General features: G+C 47.0%; 1 protein-coding gene across 2 annotated transcripts in view; it reads right to left on the reverse strand.

Annotated features, from left to right (window-relative positions):
• The window catches only part of DBF4 (DBF4-CDC7 kinase regulatory subunit), a 52,540-nt gene that overhangs the window by 26,457 nt on the left and 6,836 nt on the right, over positions 1–19,247 (reverse strand). Inside the window, exons 4-9 of one of the 2 annotated variants that reach the window (XM_075922425.2) lie at positions 14,549–14,720; positions 13,056–13,250; positions 5,453–5,503; positions 3,402–3,471; positions 3,157–3,233; positions 214–241 (exon numbers count right to left, since the gene is read on the reverse strand). In XM_075922425.2, coding sequence (XP_075778540.2) covers positions 214–241; positions 3,157–3,233; positions 3,402–3,471; positions 5,453–5,503; positions 13,056–13,250; positions 14,549–14,710 — 583 coding nt within the window. In that variant the 5' untranslated portion in view covers positions 14,711–14,720. The remainder of the gene's footprint in view (positions 1–213; positions 242–3,156; positions 3,234–3,401; positions 3,472–5,452; positions 5,504–13,055; positions 13,251–14,548; positions 14,721–19,247) is intronic. The other variant, XM_006119478.5, reaches the window with a different exon arrangement.

Below are 19,247 nucleotides of genomic sequence, written 5' to 3' on the forward strand. Positions count from 1 at the left end.
GTCAATACACACACACAAACAAAACAAAAAAAATCACAATATTTTCCCCAAATATTTGTCTACGAACTCATCATTACCATGAGATATTTTTGTACACTTTTCTCAAGCCAACAGCATTAAGAGTATGTCAAGGATGTTTCCTCAGACTATATACTTTTCAGCATTCAAAAAACAAGACAACATAGAAACCTCAACAAGTGTTAAAATACTTACTTTTTGATTTCTGAACACATTGCTTCCCCTAGTTAAAAGAAAAGAAAAGCGAATATTATTTCTATTGAACCTCAACATTCAGTGGAAGATTTCTAAAATAGTGTGTTTATGTTTATGTGAAATTATAATTAACTGATGTGAAAATTAGGCACATGAACATTCTGACAATCTACCAAGTTTATTTCTCAAATACAGGCAGTCCCCAGGTTACGTACAAGATAGGGACTGTAGGTTTGTTCTTAAGTTGAATCTGTATGTAAGTCGGAACTGGCGTCCAGATTCAGGCGCTGCTGAAACTGACCGCCAGTTCTGACTTACATACAGATTCAACTTAAGAACCCCAAGCTTCCCCAAGTCAGCTGCTGCTGAAACTGATCAGCAGCTGATTCCAGGAAGCCTGGGGCAGAGCAACTCTGCCTCGGGCTTCCTGTAGTCAGCGCTGGTCAGTTTCAGCAGCGGCTGACTTGGGGACGCCTGGGGCAGAGCAGCTGGGGTGCTGCTGGGTTGCTCCAGCAGCACTGCTCCTCCGCGCTACTGGACCAACCCAGCAGCACCCCAGCTGCTCTGCCCCAGGCATCCTGATTCAGTCACTGCTGAAACTGACCAGCAGCGGCTGAATCAGGACCTGGGGCAGAGCAGCTGGGGTGCTGCCGGGTTGGTCCAGTAGTGCCCAGAGCAGCGCTGCAGGACCAATTGGCAGCGCCCCAGCTGCTCTGCTCCAGGGTCCAAAACAAAAGCCTGGTCTGCTGGGGGGGGGGGGGGAGACACACTAGCCGCGCCCCCACCCTCCCCAGCAGACCAGGGACACGGGGAGCAGAGCCGCGGGAACCGCCGCTGCTGCCGCTTCAGTCCGGGTGCCTGTGGGCTGCTGGGGACCGTCCCCAGCAGACCACAGGCACCGCGACTGAAGCGGCAGCAGCGGCAGGTTCCCGCGCTTCTGAGGCTTTGCTCTGGCAAAGCCTCAGAAGCGCGGGAACCCGCCCGGTGCCCCTGGTCTGCTGGAGACGGTCTCCAGCAGACCAGGGGCACCGGAGCAGCTTACGAACGGAGCTTTCTCGCCCCGGAGGTCGCAGGTAGCAATCCGCTACCTCGACCTCTGGGGCGAGAAAGCCCCGTTCATAAGTGCGGATCCGACGTAAGTCGGGGACTGCCTGTACTGCCTGTACTGCAGCTATGCAAAATTCTGCTACTCACGAGTGATTTTTTTAACAAATGAATAAAATGTCAGTCTTTTGATTTTCAGTCTAACTGCAAATCAAGGCTGTACTACAGGAAATATTTTCAAATTTCAAAATATTAGTTCATCTATTGGTTAAAAACCAAGTACTCAGAATCCCTAACTGCTACACCCAGGAAATTCAGTCAAAGTCTGCAAATGACTCAAAAAAGTTGATTGTACTGCTTTCCAAAGGAGCATGTACGGTATTATCTGGTATTTACATATTACCGATCAGGTGGACTAGGCATCCTTAAAAATTCACTGCCTTAATTAAAAAAATAAAGCTAACCAGTCAAACAACAATAGCATAAAGAGAGTCAGGTAGATCAGAAACTGGAGGGAGCGGGACAATAAACATTTATGTCCTGATTCCCCACCAGATTTGGAATTGCTTGAAGGCATTGTACTTCAGTGAGAAGATGGGAACCAGGAGACCTTTCCTATGCAATCTAGACAGAGCAGGCCAAATTTTTCTATGTATTGTTATCATTTTGATCTACACCTCGGGCACATGTGGCCCTCAAGTCTGCTCATCCAGCTCTGGAAAGATCACCCCAATGCAACTATTATACTGGCATAAAAGTAGAAGTTCATACACATCCATAGGAAGGAAAAGACGACCATGGTTGGAATACCATGAAGGCATGACAATATCTCAATTTTCTGGCTTGTGGGGTCCCTAGTAAGCAAAGTAAATTAGAGCAATCCCCAGTCTACTGTAGCTTGGTGTAGAGGCTGTGGCCCTTTCAGAAAAAGATAGCTACCTATTACATAATTCGTGTTCTTCGAGATGTGTTGCTCATGTCTATTCCATACTTGGTGTGCGTACTCAACACATGCACGATATTTTCCCCTCAGCAGTATCCATAGGGGAACGGTTCTGGCGACCCCTGGAGTGGAGCCTCATGGCACAGTATAAAAGGCCATGCGTGCTCTCCACACCCTCAGTTCCTTCTTGACGGAAACACCAACTCTGGGAAAGATCATGGGTCTTTTCTGGCCTTTCCCTTATAGGAAGTGGCTTTAAATCACGTGACCACTGTAGGCTGGTTTAGTTTAGTTATGACCTGTCCCAAGTCAAAATCCCCAGGCATTAAACCATGTGCCTAAACTACTAAGGGATAACTAATAACTATGAACTATAACTTCCTTTTTATAGGAAAAAAGGCCATTAGGCAGAATGACTAACAACGCTAGCACTAGGCAGAACTTTCCAGCACTGTCACTGACAGCAGGAAGGAACTTGGGGAGTAAAGGGGAGAGCACACAGCACCTCTTATAATGTGCTACTAGAGGAGTCACCAGAGCCATACCCCTGCTGAGGGAAAAAACTTCCAGCACTAGTGCATATGGTGAACACACTTACGTAACGTGGAATGGACATTAGCAATTATTCAAAGAAGAACTTTCTGCTATTGTCTCCTAGACGTATTTTTTCAGAACAACAAAATTATGGAGATTAAAGATATTATTAGAAAGATTAAGGGTATTAAAATCTTTAAAAATGATGCTCAAATATTTAGTAAGCATTTCCCTTCTGATTTTTAAACTGAGTTGATTAAAAAAAATACTGAGGGCCCCTACAACATACCAGTTATCAGAAAATATATAAACTCATGAAAAAGATTGTATTTAAATAAAATCAACCAGCATCTTGGAATGAACTATTTAATGTGTTTTTTGTCATTGCTAAAAGTTATTTTACTAAGTTAGAAAGAACTCACCTCATCTTTGATAGAAACACTTGCTTTCTTGATCAGATAGAGCTCCTTTTTCTTTTGTTCAAGGTAATTTTTAATCTCTTTAAAAAAAAAAAGAAGAGAATTTTATATTTAGCCAACCTGCTTTTTTGTGTACTTGAAGTTATTTGTTTTAATAATACTTTTTAAAGCAAAACATCTTGTCAGTGATTTAATTAAAATGAATTTCACACCTGTTGATTTAAAGTTTATAAAACAAATATATTTACCATCAATATGAAGTATTTTCACTCCCCAGCTCAAGGCATTGGATAGTATACTACCTGAAGGGATTAATTCCTGCAAAAAGTAAGCTTTATTAATATTTAAAATATTTAATAAAAGCAACACATTTAAAGGTCTGATGTAAAGCAGATCATAAGAAAAGCTGAGTGATTCCTGGTAAAAGATATTGCCTCAATTGCCTTCGCAATCTCCATGTCACAATACCTTTCCATCCATAAGATACCGAGCTTCCATAAAGCCCATATTGCTCACATTCTTACTAGGGATGTTAAGGACTAGTTAGTAGACTGACTATCCAATAAGCAAATGCTTATAGGATAGCTGACAGGATAGTTGACTAGTCGCTTACCTCCCCTTGCAGCCGCTATCAGATAGAGGCAGCAGGGGGAGTAGGGGGGACCCAGCCCTTGGCTGAGCTGCCCCTTTGAAATGCCACTGTGGCGTTTCAAAGGGGCAGCACCGCACAGCTGATCCCAAGCTCAGTGTGGCACTGCCCCTCTGAAATGCCACCACAGCATTTCAAAGCAGCAGCATCGCGTGGAGCCCAGGGTCAGCTGTGCTGCACTGCCCCTTTGAAATGCCATGGTGCCGTTTCAAAGGGGCAGCACTGCATGGAGTCCGGGGTCAGCTGGGAAGTGCTGCCCCTGTGAAATGCTGCTGCGGTGTTTCAATGGGGCAGTACTACACTATATACTAAATTGAACAGTAGATGCAAAAATGCACTGACTACTCGATTAGTCTATTACACGATACTTAACATCCTTAATTCTTACATGATTTGTCAACTGGGAATCCTGAAACTGCTGTATTTATTTATATACAGTAAAACTCCGATGTCCGGCACTCCTGATGGTCCAGCACCATCAGGAACCCGGAAGAGCTCCGGGAAGTCGGACCATTGGAGCTTCTCTGCCCCCAGCTTCCCGGATTCAGCCGCTGCTAAAACTGACCAGCGGCTGAATCTGGGAAGCCGGGGGCAGAGCCGGGGGCAGAGCAGCTCTGCCCCCCGCTTCCTGGAATCAGCCCCTGGTCAGTTTCAGCAGAGGCTGACTTGGGGACGCCTGGGGCAGAGCAGCTGGGGTGCTGCCGAGTTGGTCTGGTAGCGCCGCTCCTCGGTGCTGTGGGACCAACCCGGCAGCCCCCGAGCTGCTCTGCCCCAGGCGTCCTGATTCAGCCGCTGCTGAAACTGACCAGTGGCTGACTCCAGGAAGCCCGGGGCAAAGCAGCTCTGCCTTGGACTTCCTGGAGTCAGCCGCTGGTCAGTTTCAGCAGCGGCTGACTTGGGGACACCTGGGGCAGAGCAGCTGGGGTGCTGCTGGGTTGGTCCAGTAGCGCCAAGGAGCAGCGCTGCCGGACCAACCCAGCAGCACCCCAGCTGCTCTGCCCCAGGCGTCCCCAAGAGCAGCTGAGGTGCTGCCGGGTTGGTCTCACCGCGCCAAGGGTCGGCGCTACCAGACGAACTCGCAGCACCCCAGCTGCTCTGCTGCAAGCGTCCCCAATTCAGCCGCTGCTGAAACTGACCAGCAGCGGCTGAATCAGGGATGCCTCGGGCAGAGCCAGACTATCAGAATGGGGGGCTATGAGGGGTCTGGGGCCAGACCCCTCATAGCCCCCCCTTCTGATAGTCCGGCATATCTGATAATTTGGCACCCCCTGGGTCCTAAAGGTGCCGGATTATCGGAACTTTACTGTATTTATTTTGTTTTTCTTGTACATGTATCAAATTCTAGGTGTATTAACTACAGGAAATGCACAGACCTTGAAAAATTATTAGTATTAATCATAATCCTTTAAAAGCAGATCTTTTCTCTACTTCCTGAAATCTCCAAGAAATAATTGGAAAAAAAGATCAGTTTTGCAACAAGTTCTGAAAGTAGTTTGTTGCTGAGAAGCAGTACAGCACATCTGGCTGTACTTCCCATCAGTGTATTTTCTTTAGATCACTACTCTACTTCTGCAGATGTTCACCACTATTCAGAATAGTGAGAGAGTAATATTCTTTACTAAATATAAATTAAAGGACTACTCAGCTTACCTGTTCTTTGATAGCTTTTTCAACTAAAGATTTTCCTCTACTCATACGTACCTAAATTAAGAGAAACATTGTGTAGTGTGTATGTAGCACATTCATACTCATTTCAAATACTGAAATATAGGGTGCATTATGTTAAAAAGTTGCTTTTTGTACAAACTGAAGTTAAATATTGTGTCAACTACCTCTATTAAACCAACAAAATACTGTATAACCACCACATGTTAATCTGCATTATTTAACCATTTTTCATCAAATTTCATACATCAAATGCCTAAAATCAGCATCATGTTTTGCAGAGTGCTGTTGGGATCTATACAGCTGAAAGCTCAGTATTCTCACTGTTAATAGTTTACAATAATGTAAGACAACCCCCATGAGTGTAACTAGCTATCGTATTTTAGCGAATATACCCCGTGGTTTTGCTATTTGAGTAAAAAAAAAAACCCGTATACCCAGCAGGAGAAAGTCCGTGGATAACGGTAGTACAAAGCACCTGAAATAACCTGTTAATGAGCTGCAGCTGATGATGGTAATGCAGAGCACCTGTAATCAACTGTTTATGAGCCGCAGCTGATAACGCCGAGCAGTAAGGGGTATATAACCCCTTTGAACAACACCGCTTTTCCATTCATTTGTTCCTTCATTGGTTTTAACTTGTATTTTAGACTTTTAAACTTTAAACCTTTACACTTTTTAAACTTTTTAAAGCTTTTAGAAATGCCTAAGCGCAAATCATACACTCAAATGTCACTGAAGCCGATCTCACCTTGGCTATGGATTTTATGAATGTTTTTAAAGACAGTGACTATGACAAGAGTTTTGATGGTTTTGAGAACTCAGACGCTGAGGAGGAGGATGCTGGCACTGACTGTAGAGATCAGAGTGAATGAGAATGTGAAGACTTTTTTTAAAATTGTTTTTCTTCTTTTACTAGTTACACAGTAAAGTAATGAATTTTAACATAACTGTCTCTATTATTAAATTAAAATATGCTGCTTTCCTCAAGGAAGAGTATTATCTTCCTTTCAGTAAAAAAAAACCCTTTATACCCTACACACGAGCATAGCCTGCGGGAGCGAGGGGTGGTGGTGGTATTGTGGGGTTTGTAAAAACGAATATTCGCTAAACTACGGAATATGTTACTAAAGAACAAAATTGTGGTATAGCACCACTTCAACTGCCTGGGTGAAATTCTAGAGAAGGTAGTGCCATATCAGACCTGTAATGGCAAGGTTTGAAATCACTTTATGGACACCTGTATATTTTAATTTCCAAACACTTTAAGTCACCCCTAGGTAGCGGGAAGGGGACACATAACAAAGAATGAACTGCATGTTAGAGATCTAAGCATGTTAAATATCAGTTAATTGAATAGTCAAGTAACCTCATGAATTCTTATCAGTTAGTGGATTATTCTATAGACCCCGAGGTGGGGGCGGCAGCCAGTGCGCTCAGGTCTCACTCCCAAGAAGACCCCTGCCAAGTAGGAGCTAATCCGCAAGGGGAGCCAATTTAAAAATCAATCCCCCGTGTGGACTGGCTGCCTGTTGCCCTGCATTGCTGCCTCTGATAAAGAGGCAGCAGCGCGGGATGGCAGCAGCCGCCATCTAGGGAGTGGGCTGAGCTCCCAGACCCGACATGAGCCAGAACTGAGCTGGGCTGCCTGCCCCCAATATGCTTTAGATGCAGAGCTGCAACGAGGATAGGTCCCGGACCCATCGCACATCAGGTCTGAGCCAGGCTGCTGGTCAGCCTGCTAAAATATTTACTGGCAAGTGTGTGTGTGGGGGGTAGGGGGGAGAATACGTGTATTTTATAGCATTAACCCATAAGCTTTTGCTTATAGGTGTTAATCAACTACACTTTTACATCCCTATAGAGATCAAAGATAATTTAGAAAATCCTGAGTTTATGGAGCCAGTCAAGTTTAATATAGTCTTTCCCTAAGCTTCCAGTATTGCTAACTGCAAAAAAAAAAAAAAAAAAAAAAAAAAAAAAAAAAAAAAAAAAAACACATCATGATTATCAATATGCAATTGCCTGATAAGGGATGTGTTTCAATAAATATTCAATTAATTATGATATTCAGCCATGGGCATAAGAAATTTCAAATACTTATTAGAAACTAAACACCAGAGAAAGTGATCTCTCTGGCACTTGTAGGATCACCTGTTGTGCAGCCACCTTTTTTTCCTGAGCTTTTCATGACAGCTAAGGAAGATTCTGACAAGTCCCACTCCTACACTGTCCTTTCCCACTGCAACTCTAGCTCCTACTCTCCTACTGCATGACATTTTTAGTAATGAACAGAGACTTAGGAAGATAGGGATGCCGGATAATATGTTACACATACAAGATTAAGTGGTACCATCTACAGAAAATAGCTGTATTAGAAAGTACTGCCAACTGGCCTATGCATCTTAACTACAGTAGACTTTTCTGGACTGAATTTGTTGAAAAATTCAGTCTCATTTGATACAAACTATCTTTGAATTTGATAGGAATTTCCCAAACAGCTTCAGACAAAAACAGAGCAAGGCTTTGGAGCAGGGATTTAAACTTGGATCTCCTACCACACAGGAGAAGTGCTTATACCACGATGATAGAGTCCTTCTCTCTGGCCTACTGACTATACAAGTATTTTATAAAAATGGAGCAATTCCAACAGCAGACAGCGAGAAAGAACCCCAGCAATCTACCTAATAGCCTAGAATTTAGAGTACTGTTCCAAAACATGAAAGACCCAAGTTCAAATTCCTTCTCCACTTCATATGAGGGGAATTGAACCCAGGTCTCCCCCATTCAAGAAAAGTTCAGGTAACTACTGGTTTAAACATTTTGAGTTAGGTCCCTCCTTACAGTTTATTTACTTCTATGTGAAAATGGGACCAGAAACAAAATTATTAGTTTTGGGTCAAATAAAAATTTTTATTCAATATGAAATAGAAATGTTGTCAACTTTTTTAATTCAGTGATATTTTCTGAAATTTTAGGATTTTGTTCAAGCTAATTTCTTTTTCTGATTTTTCACAGCTGGAAGCAGCCAGAAAACAGTTTTTTACTCACCCAAGTCATAATCCCACTAAACAAGCAAAAAACATCTGACCATTGAAAACAGAGAGGTTTACAATACCGTATATTCCGGCGTACAGGACGACCTCTGATGTTAAAAAACATCCCCCAAAAATCGGGGGTCGTCTTGTACGCCGGATGCCCTGCCGCCGGAGCCCCTCCGCGGCTTTGAAAGCCTCGGGGGAAGCCGGCGGCGGGGCATCCCAGGCGCGCCTGGGCTGCCCCCCCCCCGCCGGAGCCCCTCCGCGGCTTTGAAAGCCTCGGGGGAAGCCGGCGGCGGGGCATCCCAGGCGCGCCTGGGCTGCCCCGCCCGCCGGAGCCCCTCCGCGGCTTTGAAAGCCTCGGGGGAAGCCGGCGGCGGGGCATCCCAGGCGCGCCTGGGCTGCCCCCCCCCCGCCGGAGCCCCTCCGCGGCTTTGAAAGCCTCGGGGGAAGCCGGCGGCGGGGCATCCCAGGCGCGCCTGGGCTGCCCCCCCCCGCCGGAGCCCCTCCGCGGCTTTGAAAGCCTCGGGGGAAGCCGGCGGCGGGGCATCCCAGGCGCGCCTGGGCTGCCCCCCCCCCGCCGGAGCCCCTCCGCGGCTTTGAAAGCCTCGGGGGAAGCCGGCGGCGGGGCATCCCAGGCGCGCCTGGGCTGCCCCCCCCCCGCCGGAGCCCCTCCGCGGCTTTGAAAGCCTCGGGGGAAGCCGGCGGCGGGGCATCCCAGGCGCGCCTGGGCTGCCCCGCCCGCCGGAGCCCCTCCGCGGCTTTGAAAGCCTCGGGGGAAGCCGGCGGCGGGGCATCCCAGGCGCGCCTGGGCTGCCCCCCCCCCGCCGGAGCCCCTCCGCGGCTTTGAAAGCCTCGGGGGAAGCCGGCGGCGGGGCATCCCAGGCGCGCCTGGGCTGCCCCCCCCCGCCGGAGCCCCTCCGCGGCTTTGAAAGCCTCGGGGGAAGCCGGCGGCGGGGCATCCCAGGCGCGCCTGGGCTGCCCCCCCCCCGCCGGAGCCCCTCCGCGGCTTTGAAAGCCTCGGGGGAAGCCGGCGGCGGGGCATCCCAGGCGCGCCTGGGCTGCCCCCCCCCCGCCGGAGCCCCTCCGCGGCTTTGAAAGCCTCGGGGGAAGCCGGCGGCGGGGCATCCCAGGCGCGCCTGGGCTGCCCTGCCGCCGGCTTCCCCCGAGGCTTTCAAAGCCGCGGAGGGGCTCCGGCGGGGGGGCAGCCCATGCGCGCCTGGGATGCCCCGCCGCCGGCTTCCCCCAGGCTTTCAAAGCCGCGGAGGGGCTCCGGCGGGGGGGCAGCCCATGCGCGCCTGGGATGCCCCCCCCCGCCGGCTTCCCCCGAGGCTTTCAAAGCCGCGGAGGGGCTCCGGCGGGGGGGGGGGGCAGCCCAGGCGCTCCTGGCGGCTTTGCTCCCGGTGCCTCTGGTCTGCTGGGGACCATCTCCAGCAGACCAGGGACACCGGGAGCAAAGGAGGCGGAGGGGCGCTGGGGTATAAGATGAAACCCTATCTTTTAATTAAAAAGATAGGGGGTCGTCTTAGTCGCCCTATACGCCGGAAAATACGGTAGTTGACTTGTGCATTTATTTCCTAGATGCCAATATTGCTACAAAAATATTCTACTAGTGATAAGATAGTGAAAGTGAGTTGACTATTTCACACAAAATCTTTCTTCTAGCAAAAGGATGTAAAAAAAAGGCTCTACATATGTAGCTGTAATTTGTGGGTTTCTAAAGAATGTTGGCAATGAGAGTTTCTCTTGCTATTAAAAAAAACAAAAACAAAAAACAAAAGCTTTTCCTGAGCGACAACAGTTACGGCAGCATGTCACTCTGCATCTCACATAAAAGTTTTCATTCTGCTGCCCCTCAGCCATGCGGCTTCCGAGACCAAAGACACCCAGGGATCCCTTCCCCCCTGTCCAGGGTGAGCGGCCCTAGGCTGGTGGGCCTCAGCAATGCCAAGGAGAAGTGCTCCTTCAGCAAGCAGCTTTTCCGGGGGGATCAGTATCAGCCCGTTTGTTCAGTGGCTTCATGATCCAGGTGCTCAAGATCCTCTCCACGCTGTCACACTACATTACTGAGCCCGAGGCAGTACAGAATCTGCTGCCCCCCTGTACCTGCTCCCACCAGAGGTGGCCCACGGCCTGTTAGCTGCTTCCAGGTGCAGCCGCCACAGAGCCCCAAGCCACAGCCACCGCCCAAGGCAGTAGAGTTGGGGCAGGAGCTGGTGTCCGGGCTCATCCCGCTGTGGAGGGTGCAAGGGGGGGAGAGGGAGGGGAAGGAGGGAAAAATAGGGTTACCAGATGGTTTTAAAAAATTACTGGACACATTTGATCTCAGATGGGGCGGGGGCGAGGAACCAGCTGGGAGGGAGTCGGGGGTAGCAGGGCTGGCCAGGGGAGATGGGGGCGGAACCAGCCAGTGGGAAGCAGGACTGGCCAGGAGTGGGGACCAGGGCTGGCTGGCTGGAGATCGGGAGGGGATTGGGGGGAACCGGCCGGTGGGGAGCGGGGCTGGCCGGGGAAGGCGGGGGAACTGGCCAGCAGAGAGCAGGGCTGGCCTGGGTGCACGCAGATCCCGGAATTCTGCCCACGGTCCCGGCAGCATGAGCATGTTCACCAGCAAGGCAGTACGCAACAACATACATTAAACTTCCGATAATCCGGCACCGTTAGGACCCAGGGGGTGCCGGATTATCAGATATGTTGGACTATAGGAAGGGGGGGCTATGAGGGGTCTGGGGTGGAGTGGGGGGGGGGAATGCACCCCTCAGTGCTGTGGGACCAACCCGACAGCACCCCAGCTGCTCTGCCTCTGACTTTCCCAAGTCAGCCAGTGCTGAAACTGACCAGCAGCTGACTCCGGGAAGCCTGGGGCAGTCTGAGGCAGAGCAGCTGGGGTGCTGCCGGGTTGGTCCCACAGCGCCAAGGGTCGACGTTACAGGACCAACCCGTCAGCACCCCAGCTACTTTGCCCCCGGCTTCCCAGAGTCAGCCGCTGGTCAGTTTCAGCAGCGGCTGAATGGGGAAGCCGGGGGCAGAGCAGCTGCCCGGAGTACTTCTGGGTTCCAGATGGTGCCGGACCATCAGGAGTGCTGGACCATTGGATGCTGGACCACTGGACAGAAAGCTCATATACTGGACTGACCGGTTCAAAACCGGACACCTGGCAACACTAGGGAGAAAGCCCTGAGCCTCACTGCATGGGGAAGATGTCCTTCCTCCTCCCTCGCATGTTTGAAGCACTAGTACTGGCTTCCCACTGTGGGGGTCGGGAAGGCAGAGAAAGCCCTGAGCCTCCCTGTGCGGGGAAGAAGCGCTCCCTCTCCCAGGCTGAGGGAACAGCAATGCTCTGTCTGGAGCCTTTCCCTGTGCTCCCATTGACCAGAATCCGGCTAATAGGAGCAGTGGGAAGATGAGTCCAGTACCAGCACAGGGCCTGAAAAAAAGTAAGTGCCTCCCACCCCTTCTTGCCAAGCCCCGGCTGCCCCCCAAACTGCCTCACCTTCTCACTGAGGCCCCATCCCCCCAGCCTGCTCCTGCCCCCTCTCGCCTGACCAGACACCCTGTCCCCAGCCAGTTCCTGCCCAGCCCCCTTATATACCTCAAGCCCCGTCACTCACCTCCCTGTTGAGACCCTGCCCGCCCCCCCAGCCCACTCCTTTCCCCTGCCCCCAGCCTGCTCACTGGCAGCTCTGTCCCACACACTGAATCCTTCATTTTTGGCCCCACTCCTGAGCCTAGGGGATCAACAAAATCCACTAATCGTGGAACCCCAGGAGAGTTAATCTGACGTGAGGCCTTGAACGTCAGTCCTTCCCCCGCCATGGGTCTGGAGCACCAGGGGAGTGAGGTGTATAGTTGAGGGCTACATCAGTGAGGCTTGGGTTTTTTTTTTCCCCCTTCTTACTTGTGTAGTCCCTGATTTTTCTGTGGATGAATGGCCCCTGACCCAAAAAAGGTTCCCCACCCCTGCCATTAATAAAGATAATGTTGAAACCTTTTTGTGTAGGACATAATATTGTACTTTATTTAAAAATGAAGCTTGGCCAACAAGGCCCCAATCGGGGCCAAGCCACCATCTGTCCGTAGCATCCTGTCCCCAGCCCCGATCCTGGGGCAGACCCTGTGGTCCAGCCCGCATCTGGCCGCAGATATGGCTGGAAGCGGCCCCCCTCCTGGTAGGAGAGGGCACGATCTGCAGCAGACAGAAGGGGGTTGGCGAGCATAGTGACCAGGAGTTGCAGCCTCCTAGTCACTATTTAAACATAGTTTGGCCACCCTATGCTAGAGAACAGTTTTCAAAAATTTGGTTTAAATGTAGTTGGCTTCACTATAGAAAGAGCTAATGTTTGGAGGGAACACTCCATCTTATGAAGGTTATATCACACTTAACTAACACAGTTTGAAACCATTTAAAACCAACAATGTTTGTTATGTTGAACCATGTCATTCTCAGCCCCACATTTTACACAGCATTTAGAAAACAAAATAAGGGAAGATCATATGAGCAGGTGGAGTAGGATGTACTTGATTTGCAAGATTTTTGCAAAGAAACTTACTGTATCCACCCTCTTAAATGAATTTCCATCATGTCGATCTCTTCTGCTACTGGGATGAGGTGAACTATTTCCGCCAGTATGTGCAGAGCCTGGGCTTGGGACGGGAGAAATTTGTCCAAGAACCTGAGCAAATTTTGCTTCCTTTTTATTAGAAATCAGATAGCTGATATCTTTGCTAAGAAATCCCTCCACTCTCTAAATTTAAAAGAAAAAATGAGTAATTATCAAAATTATATGCTCTTTGATGTACTTAATGAACCAAGAAGCAATATTCAAATACATTTTATAAACTTCAGTTTAGATAATGCTGCATTAACAATAGTGAAATCAATGGTTAGTATTACCTATAATTAAAGGCGATGACCCTTTGCATTATAGAACACTGTTTCAGTTGCTTATAACTTTGACAAACTTTAACCACTCAGGCTGAAAATTTACCAACTGCTCATTTCAAGCTGAATTTTCTCAAAACAATCCTGCAATTTCAAAGAATTAGGCTAGAGGGGGAAAAAAAAAGGACAGGTCTACACTACAAGGACAGGTTTATCTAAGCTACACAATTTGAGTTCTATCAATAGAGTAACTCAATAGAGTAGCTTAGACCTATTTACTAGAGGGTCTACACTGTGAGGGGTCAACAAAAAACCTCTCCTGTTGTATCCTCTTATTCAACCTGTTCTGCTGGAGTACTGGAATCAACAGGAGAGTGATCAGTGGTCGATTTAGTGGGTCTTTACTAGACGTGTTAAATTGACTGCTGGTGGATCAATTGCTGTACTGTCAATCCACCTCATAGAAGAGACAACCCCTAAGTTTTGCCAATGTAACTTTTTCTCCAACTAGTTCTAGCACCCTCTTGCTTTGAAACAGGGACTTGAAAGTTAGCTAAGGTGACATTTGTGTCTGGTATCTGTATTTTGTCATCCCCATGAAAATCTGCTCAAATTACCTACATTATAAAACTTAACAGATCTGCCTTCAGATCAGGGTTTGAATACTATGCAGCAGCTTATGCTTGTAGCCACCCATTGAACAATAAGGATAAAACAAATTATTGAGTTGCTGCTCATTTGATAAGAACCATTTATTTTGTTCAATGATGCATTGGCCCTGTACAAAAAATATAATCATATAATTAAAGACTATCATAATGCATGTGTGCAAACAGGCTAAATTAAGTTAGCATATGCAACATTATTTATTGAATTTCCTAATGCTAGAGTGCTTTAAATTGTAGCCTTAAAATCTTCTTTCAGTGTAGGATGTTTGTACATAACTATAAAATAAAACTAGTACAATTTATAAATCTACTTGTATTGTTTTCTGAATAGAAGAATTCAGATTACTACAAAATGAGGTTACAGAACTGAAATATGAATAGTTAGAAAATAATGAGTATACCTAATTTTATTAGTGAAGAACAAAACTGTCAGATTCACAGATGAACACAATATGTTGCAACATGGTTTCTGTAAAGGGAAATCACGTCTCACCAATCTACTAGATTTCTTTGAGAGGATCAAGCAGCATGTGGATAAGGGGGATCCAGTAGATACAGTGCACTTAAGATTTTCAGAAAGCCTTTGGCAAGGTCCCTCACCAAAGGCTCTTAAGCAAAGTAAGCTGTCGTGGGTTGAGAGGGAAGGTCCTCTCATGGATTTGTAACTGGTTAAAAGGAAGAAAACAAAAGTTAGGAATAAATGGCTAGTTTTCAGAATGAAGAAATATAAATAGAGGTCTCCCCAGGGATCTGGGACCAGTTCTATTCAACATATTCATAAAAGATCCAGAAAAAAGGGGTAAACAGCAAAGTGGAAAAATTTGCAGGTGATACAAAACTACTCAAGTTAAATCCAAAGCAGAGTGCGAAGAGCTACAAAAAGATCTCTCAAAATTGAGTGACTTGGCAACAAAATAGCAAATGAAATTCAACATTGATAAATGTGAAGTAGTACACATTGGAAAATATAATCCCAACTACATCGGGCACCTTTGGGACCTAAGTGGTGCTGGATTATCGGATATGCCCAAGTACCAGGAGGTTCTATAAGGGGGCATACTCCCAACCCAATCCCCCTCACCCCGCCACCTTATGCTCTGGTCCCGGAGCAGCTGCCTGTGTTCAGCAGCCGGCTGCTAGCATGTGCAGGCTGGACGCTGTGCGCGCTGGGGACTGTGAGCAGAACGGCGCAGGCCGTGAGCGCGCATGTGGCTCACAGCGGCTCGGCCGTGAGAGCGGCTGACCTGAGCAGTTCCGGGTTCAAGTTGACACTGGACTATCAGGAGTGCCAGACAACTGGATGCCGGACTATTGGAGTTTTACAGTATATAAAATGATGGGGTCTAAATTAGCTGTTAACACACAAGAAAGAGATCTTGGAACCACTGTGACTAGCTCTCTGAAAACACCCACTAAATGTGCAGTGGCAGTCAAAAAAGCAAATAGAATACTAAGAATCATTAAGAAAGAATAAAACAAAATATCTTATTGGCTCTATCCATGGTGCATTCACATCTTGAATACTGTATGCAGATCTGGTTGCCTCATCTCAAAAAAGATATACAGATTGGACCTCCCTGGTCCAGCACTCTCAGGATCTGACCAGTCCTGAACAAGGGGATTTACCAGACCAGTGGAGGGCTAAGGCTCCAGGCTGGCCCCTCTGTTGCCCCAGCCCTGTAGGGCTCTGTAGCTGCCACCAGGGCCAGATCTCTGCAGCTGCCTGGCTACAAAGCTGGAAGTCCTCAACTGGGACTGGAGCACTGTGGCCAGGGCCAGAGCTCTCTGGCTGCCGCTGGGGCCAGAATGGAGCCAAAGCTCCCTGGCTGCAGCCTGAGCTCCATGGCTGCTGCTGGTATGGAGCTTCCCGGACTCTAGGGTCGGAACTCTGCTGCACCGCCCAGCTCTTCCCTCACGACGCGGGTCTCCCAACTGAGTCACTGTCTCCCCACCCCTCCATCATGCTCCTGCCCTGCCGCTAGATCTCCCTGTTCCTGCCGGACCACAGATATTGCTGGACCAGAGAGTCCCGGTTTAGAAAGATACAGACTGTAACGGAATTGGAAGAGGTTCAGAAAAGGGCAAGAAAAATGATCACCATAGAGCCGCCTGCCCTCCCATCCTGCGCTGCCTCTGACAGAGACGGAGCAGCGCAGGCGTCAGGGGGGAGCTGATATGTATGAGGAGTCGGCTCCATGGAGCTTCCTTCCCCCCTTGGTGCTTTCCACAGAGGCATCTTGGGGGGGGGGGGGGGGTGGCAGAAGCCAGTGCTCAGGGGCATCCAACTTAAAAGCTGGTTCCGCACAAGCACTGGCTCCACCTGCTCCCCTCTTCCCTGCACTATCCGAGGCAGCAGTGCGGAGGAGGGAGGGGATGAGGAGCACACAGCAGAGGCTGCTGCAGAGTAGCGATGTTAAGAAGCTGATATTTAACTAATCAAGTAGTTGATAGAATTTTTATTGACTACTCAATTAGTCGACAGGCAGCCAGCTCAGTCCCGGTTCATGCTAGGTCCAGGACCAAAACTGGCTGCAGCTCTGCAATTTAAAAGGCAGAAGGAGCTGGGCAGGCAAGCAGCCCATCTCAGTCCTATTACTGTTCTGTTGAGAAAGCACAAAGTGCAGCAGGAGCACTCTCTGTGGAGGTTGGAAACAGAGTGGACTGCACACTTTCAAGTGTGCACCCAGAGACAGTAGCAAATAATCATAATTTTTAACTGAAGTTGAAGGCACTAAGCATCTCACAAAATCGGGACCATGCTGCTTCCCCAAGAATAGTGGTAAAAAATAATACCCATTATCAGGGCTCGACAAATTAGGCAATATACTTGCCTGTAGCGAGTAGATTTTAGCCCGGTGGGGCCACGCAGCGCGATTAGCACATGCGCAGCGCGGTCTATGCATGCACAGCGAGTGCTTCCACGCAGCTGGTGAGCAGGGCTCGCCGCTGCTTGGCGAGCCCTGCCCATTATATTTTTTTGATAGTGCACTTCTCCTCAAAAATAGTTTTTAAAGTTCTGGGTTAGAGAGAAGGACAAGAAGGAAGAGAAAAAGATTACAATGTTAAATTCAAAGGGATGCCTTAGTGTTGAAATCACACTGCTGTGAAATTTCATTCCTAAAATGTAATACAACACTTAAACGCCAATAACACAATTCAAGTTGGCGGTTTCTCTGTATGTTCCTATTAGTTCACACATCTGTAGCCATTAAAATGTTCTGAAAAGCAGACAGGGTAAGCATCTCCTATCAACTGCTGCAAATATAGGGATCAAACATTTTTACTGCCAAGGTTTATTTTTTATAGAAATTCAACTAATCCCACTTTTACGTGAACTCAGCAGTTCCACTGTTTTGTGTGTGAAAACTCTATCCAGTGTTGAGCTTGGAGCAAGTTGTTCCTTCAGGCCAAAAATGTAAGAAGATTAAATAAAGATTTAGTGGGATTTTGCAGAATTCAATTATTGAGAGTTCAATAGAATATTTGTAAATATAGTCTTTGGAGATTACATTTAGTTAAAATTTAGGTTTCAATTAAATTCCAAAAGGTTTAAATCTGGATAACACAACATTGCTATTGCTTGATTAAATAACTATAATTTAATTTCCAAGAAGTGCTAACCAACTTTCACTTTCCAGAAGTAACTTTCCAGATGTTGCAGGCACAATGCATATGACTAGATACAATGTAATAATTTTTCCAGTGCCCCAGGTGTGCATGGTGCTTCACAGTCAAAAAGAAAACAGCAGAATTAGCCACCAGATCATAACTGTTCAGGTCCCAGGCTCTCAGATACAATGTTGTCAATTAGAAGCAATTCCACTGATGTCAATGAAACAACCAAATACTTACTAGTGTAATAACTGAGAGCAGAATTTGGCCCCAGTGTTTAGCTAGAACACTAAGAATCGAATAGCAACAATAAAAGGATTAGTGCAGGGGATTTGGGGGGAGGAGATAGAGACCACAGTATTACAGGAAATGTTAGAGTAATTATTTGAATTATGTCACAGTGGGTTTTTTTAAGATTGTGAATTGTGAGATAAAGTAAGGCCCAAATCCTGCTTAACTTCATATTTAACTTAAATATGCTTAAATTCACATATGAGTACTTTCCCTGAAGTTAATGACTACCTATGTGCATAAAATTAAGCACACACAAAAAAACTTTGCAAGACTGGGGCCTAAGCTAACTGGCATTGGTATTTTGGTGCAAGCTTGGGTGGCAATAGGGTTGAAGAGAGGGAGGCAAGGAAGAGAAGTATGCCTCATAGGAGTAAAAACAGGTCCTGAAGATACAAAGACAGAGAAAGAGATAGGAACAGAGACAACAAAAAGACACCAAAGATGTCATAATGCACTTTCTAAATTGATACAAAAATTACTTACCCCTCCCCATCCAGCAGCAGAAACCTGCAGGACTTACAGGATTTATAATAGTGTTATTGGCTCTTGCCTTGCTCCTGTTGCAATTTGGGACCTACTACAATTGCAGAAAACCAGTTGAAGAAATGGGAATTCTAAGAGGACTGCTGAATCAAACGGAAGGGAAAAGATGTAACAAGAGAAAATGCTAGTTGAAGATAAAATAGATACTAAAAACTAAAAAGAAGAACCAGAAAAAAATTCAGCTGGACACACAAAATATATAAGGGACAACACGAATGCCATGTTTTCCCCCTTTCTGTAGGTTCAGGAACACAACCTACAAAATCTGAAGAATCTTGCAAAAGCTATCACAACTGTATCTGTGCTATTGCGCAATTGTGCTATCCTAGCTAAAAGAGACGTTTAAGAGATCACACAAACTTAATCAGTTTCACAGATTCTTAAGCACGTTTTTGCTGATTTTTACTTTCTAATCAGATCCCTCAGAAGAAATGACAACAAAAGGATGGCCAGAGAACTAGAGTAGCACACAGTGAAAAAATTCTGACATCCCACAATTTGAAAGAAACAACTGGTCAGACTATCTTTAAACTGTAACTATGAAAAGTTTGAGTGCCTATAATAAAAATATAATCATAGTAAATCTCCAAAATATTATAACATTAAAATATTTTAAGTGCTAAAAACATTCAAAATTAATTGTGAATAGTCTGCTTCCTCATATTTGATCTTGAACTTTTCTCTCAGCAACAGAAGACCTATGAAGTTTGTGGGAATCCTGACCTACTCACAGTTAAATGCCA

The sequence above is a fragment of the Pelodiscus sinensis genome, chromosome 2 (assembly GCF_052426305.1).
Source record: "Pelodiscus sinensis isolate ZL-2025 chromosome 2, ASM5242630v1, whole genome shotgun sequence".
NCBI classification, from domain to species: domain Eukaryota; kingdom Metazoa; phylum Chordata; order Testudines; family Trionychidae; genus Pelodiscus; species Pelodiscus sinensis.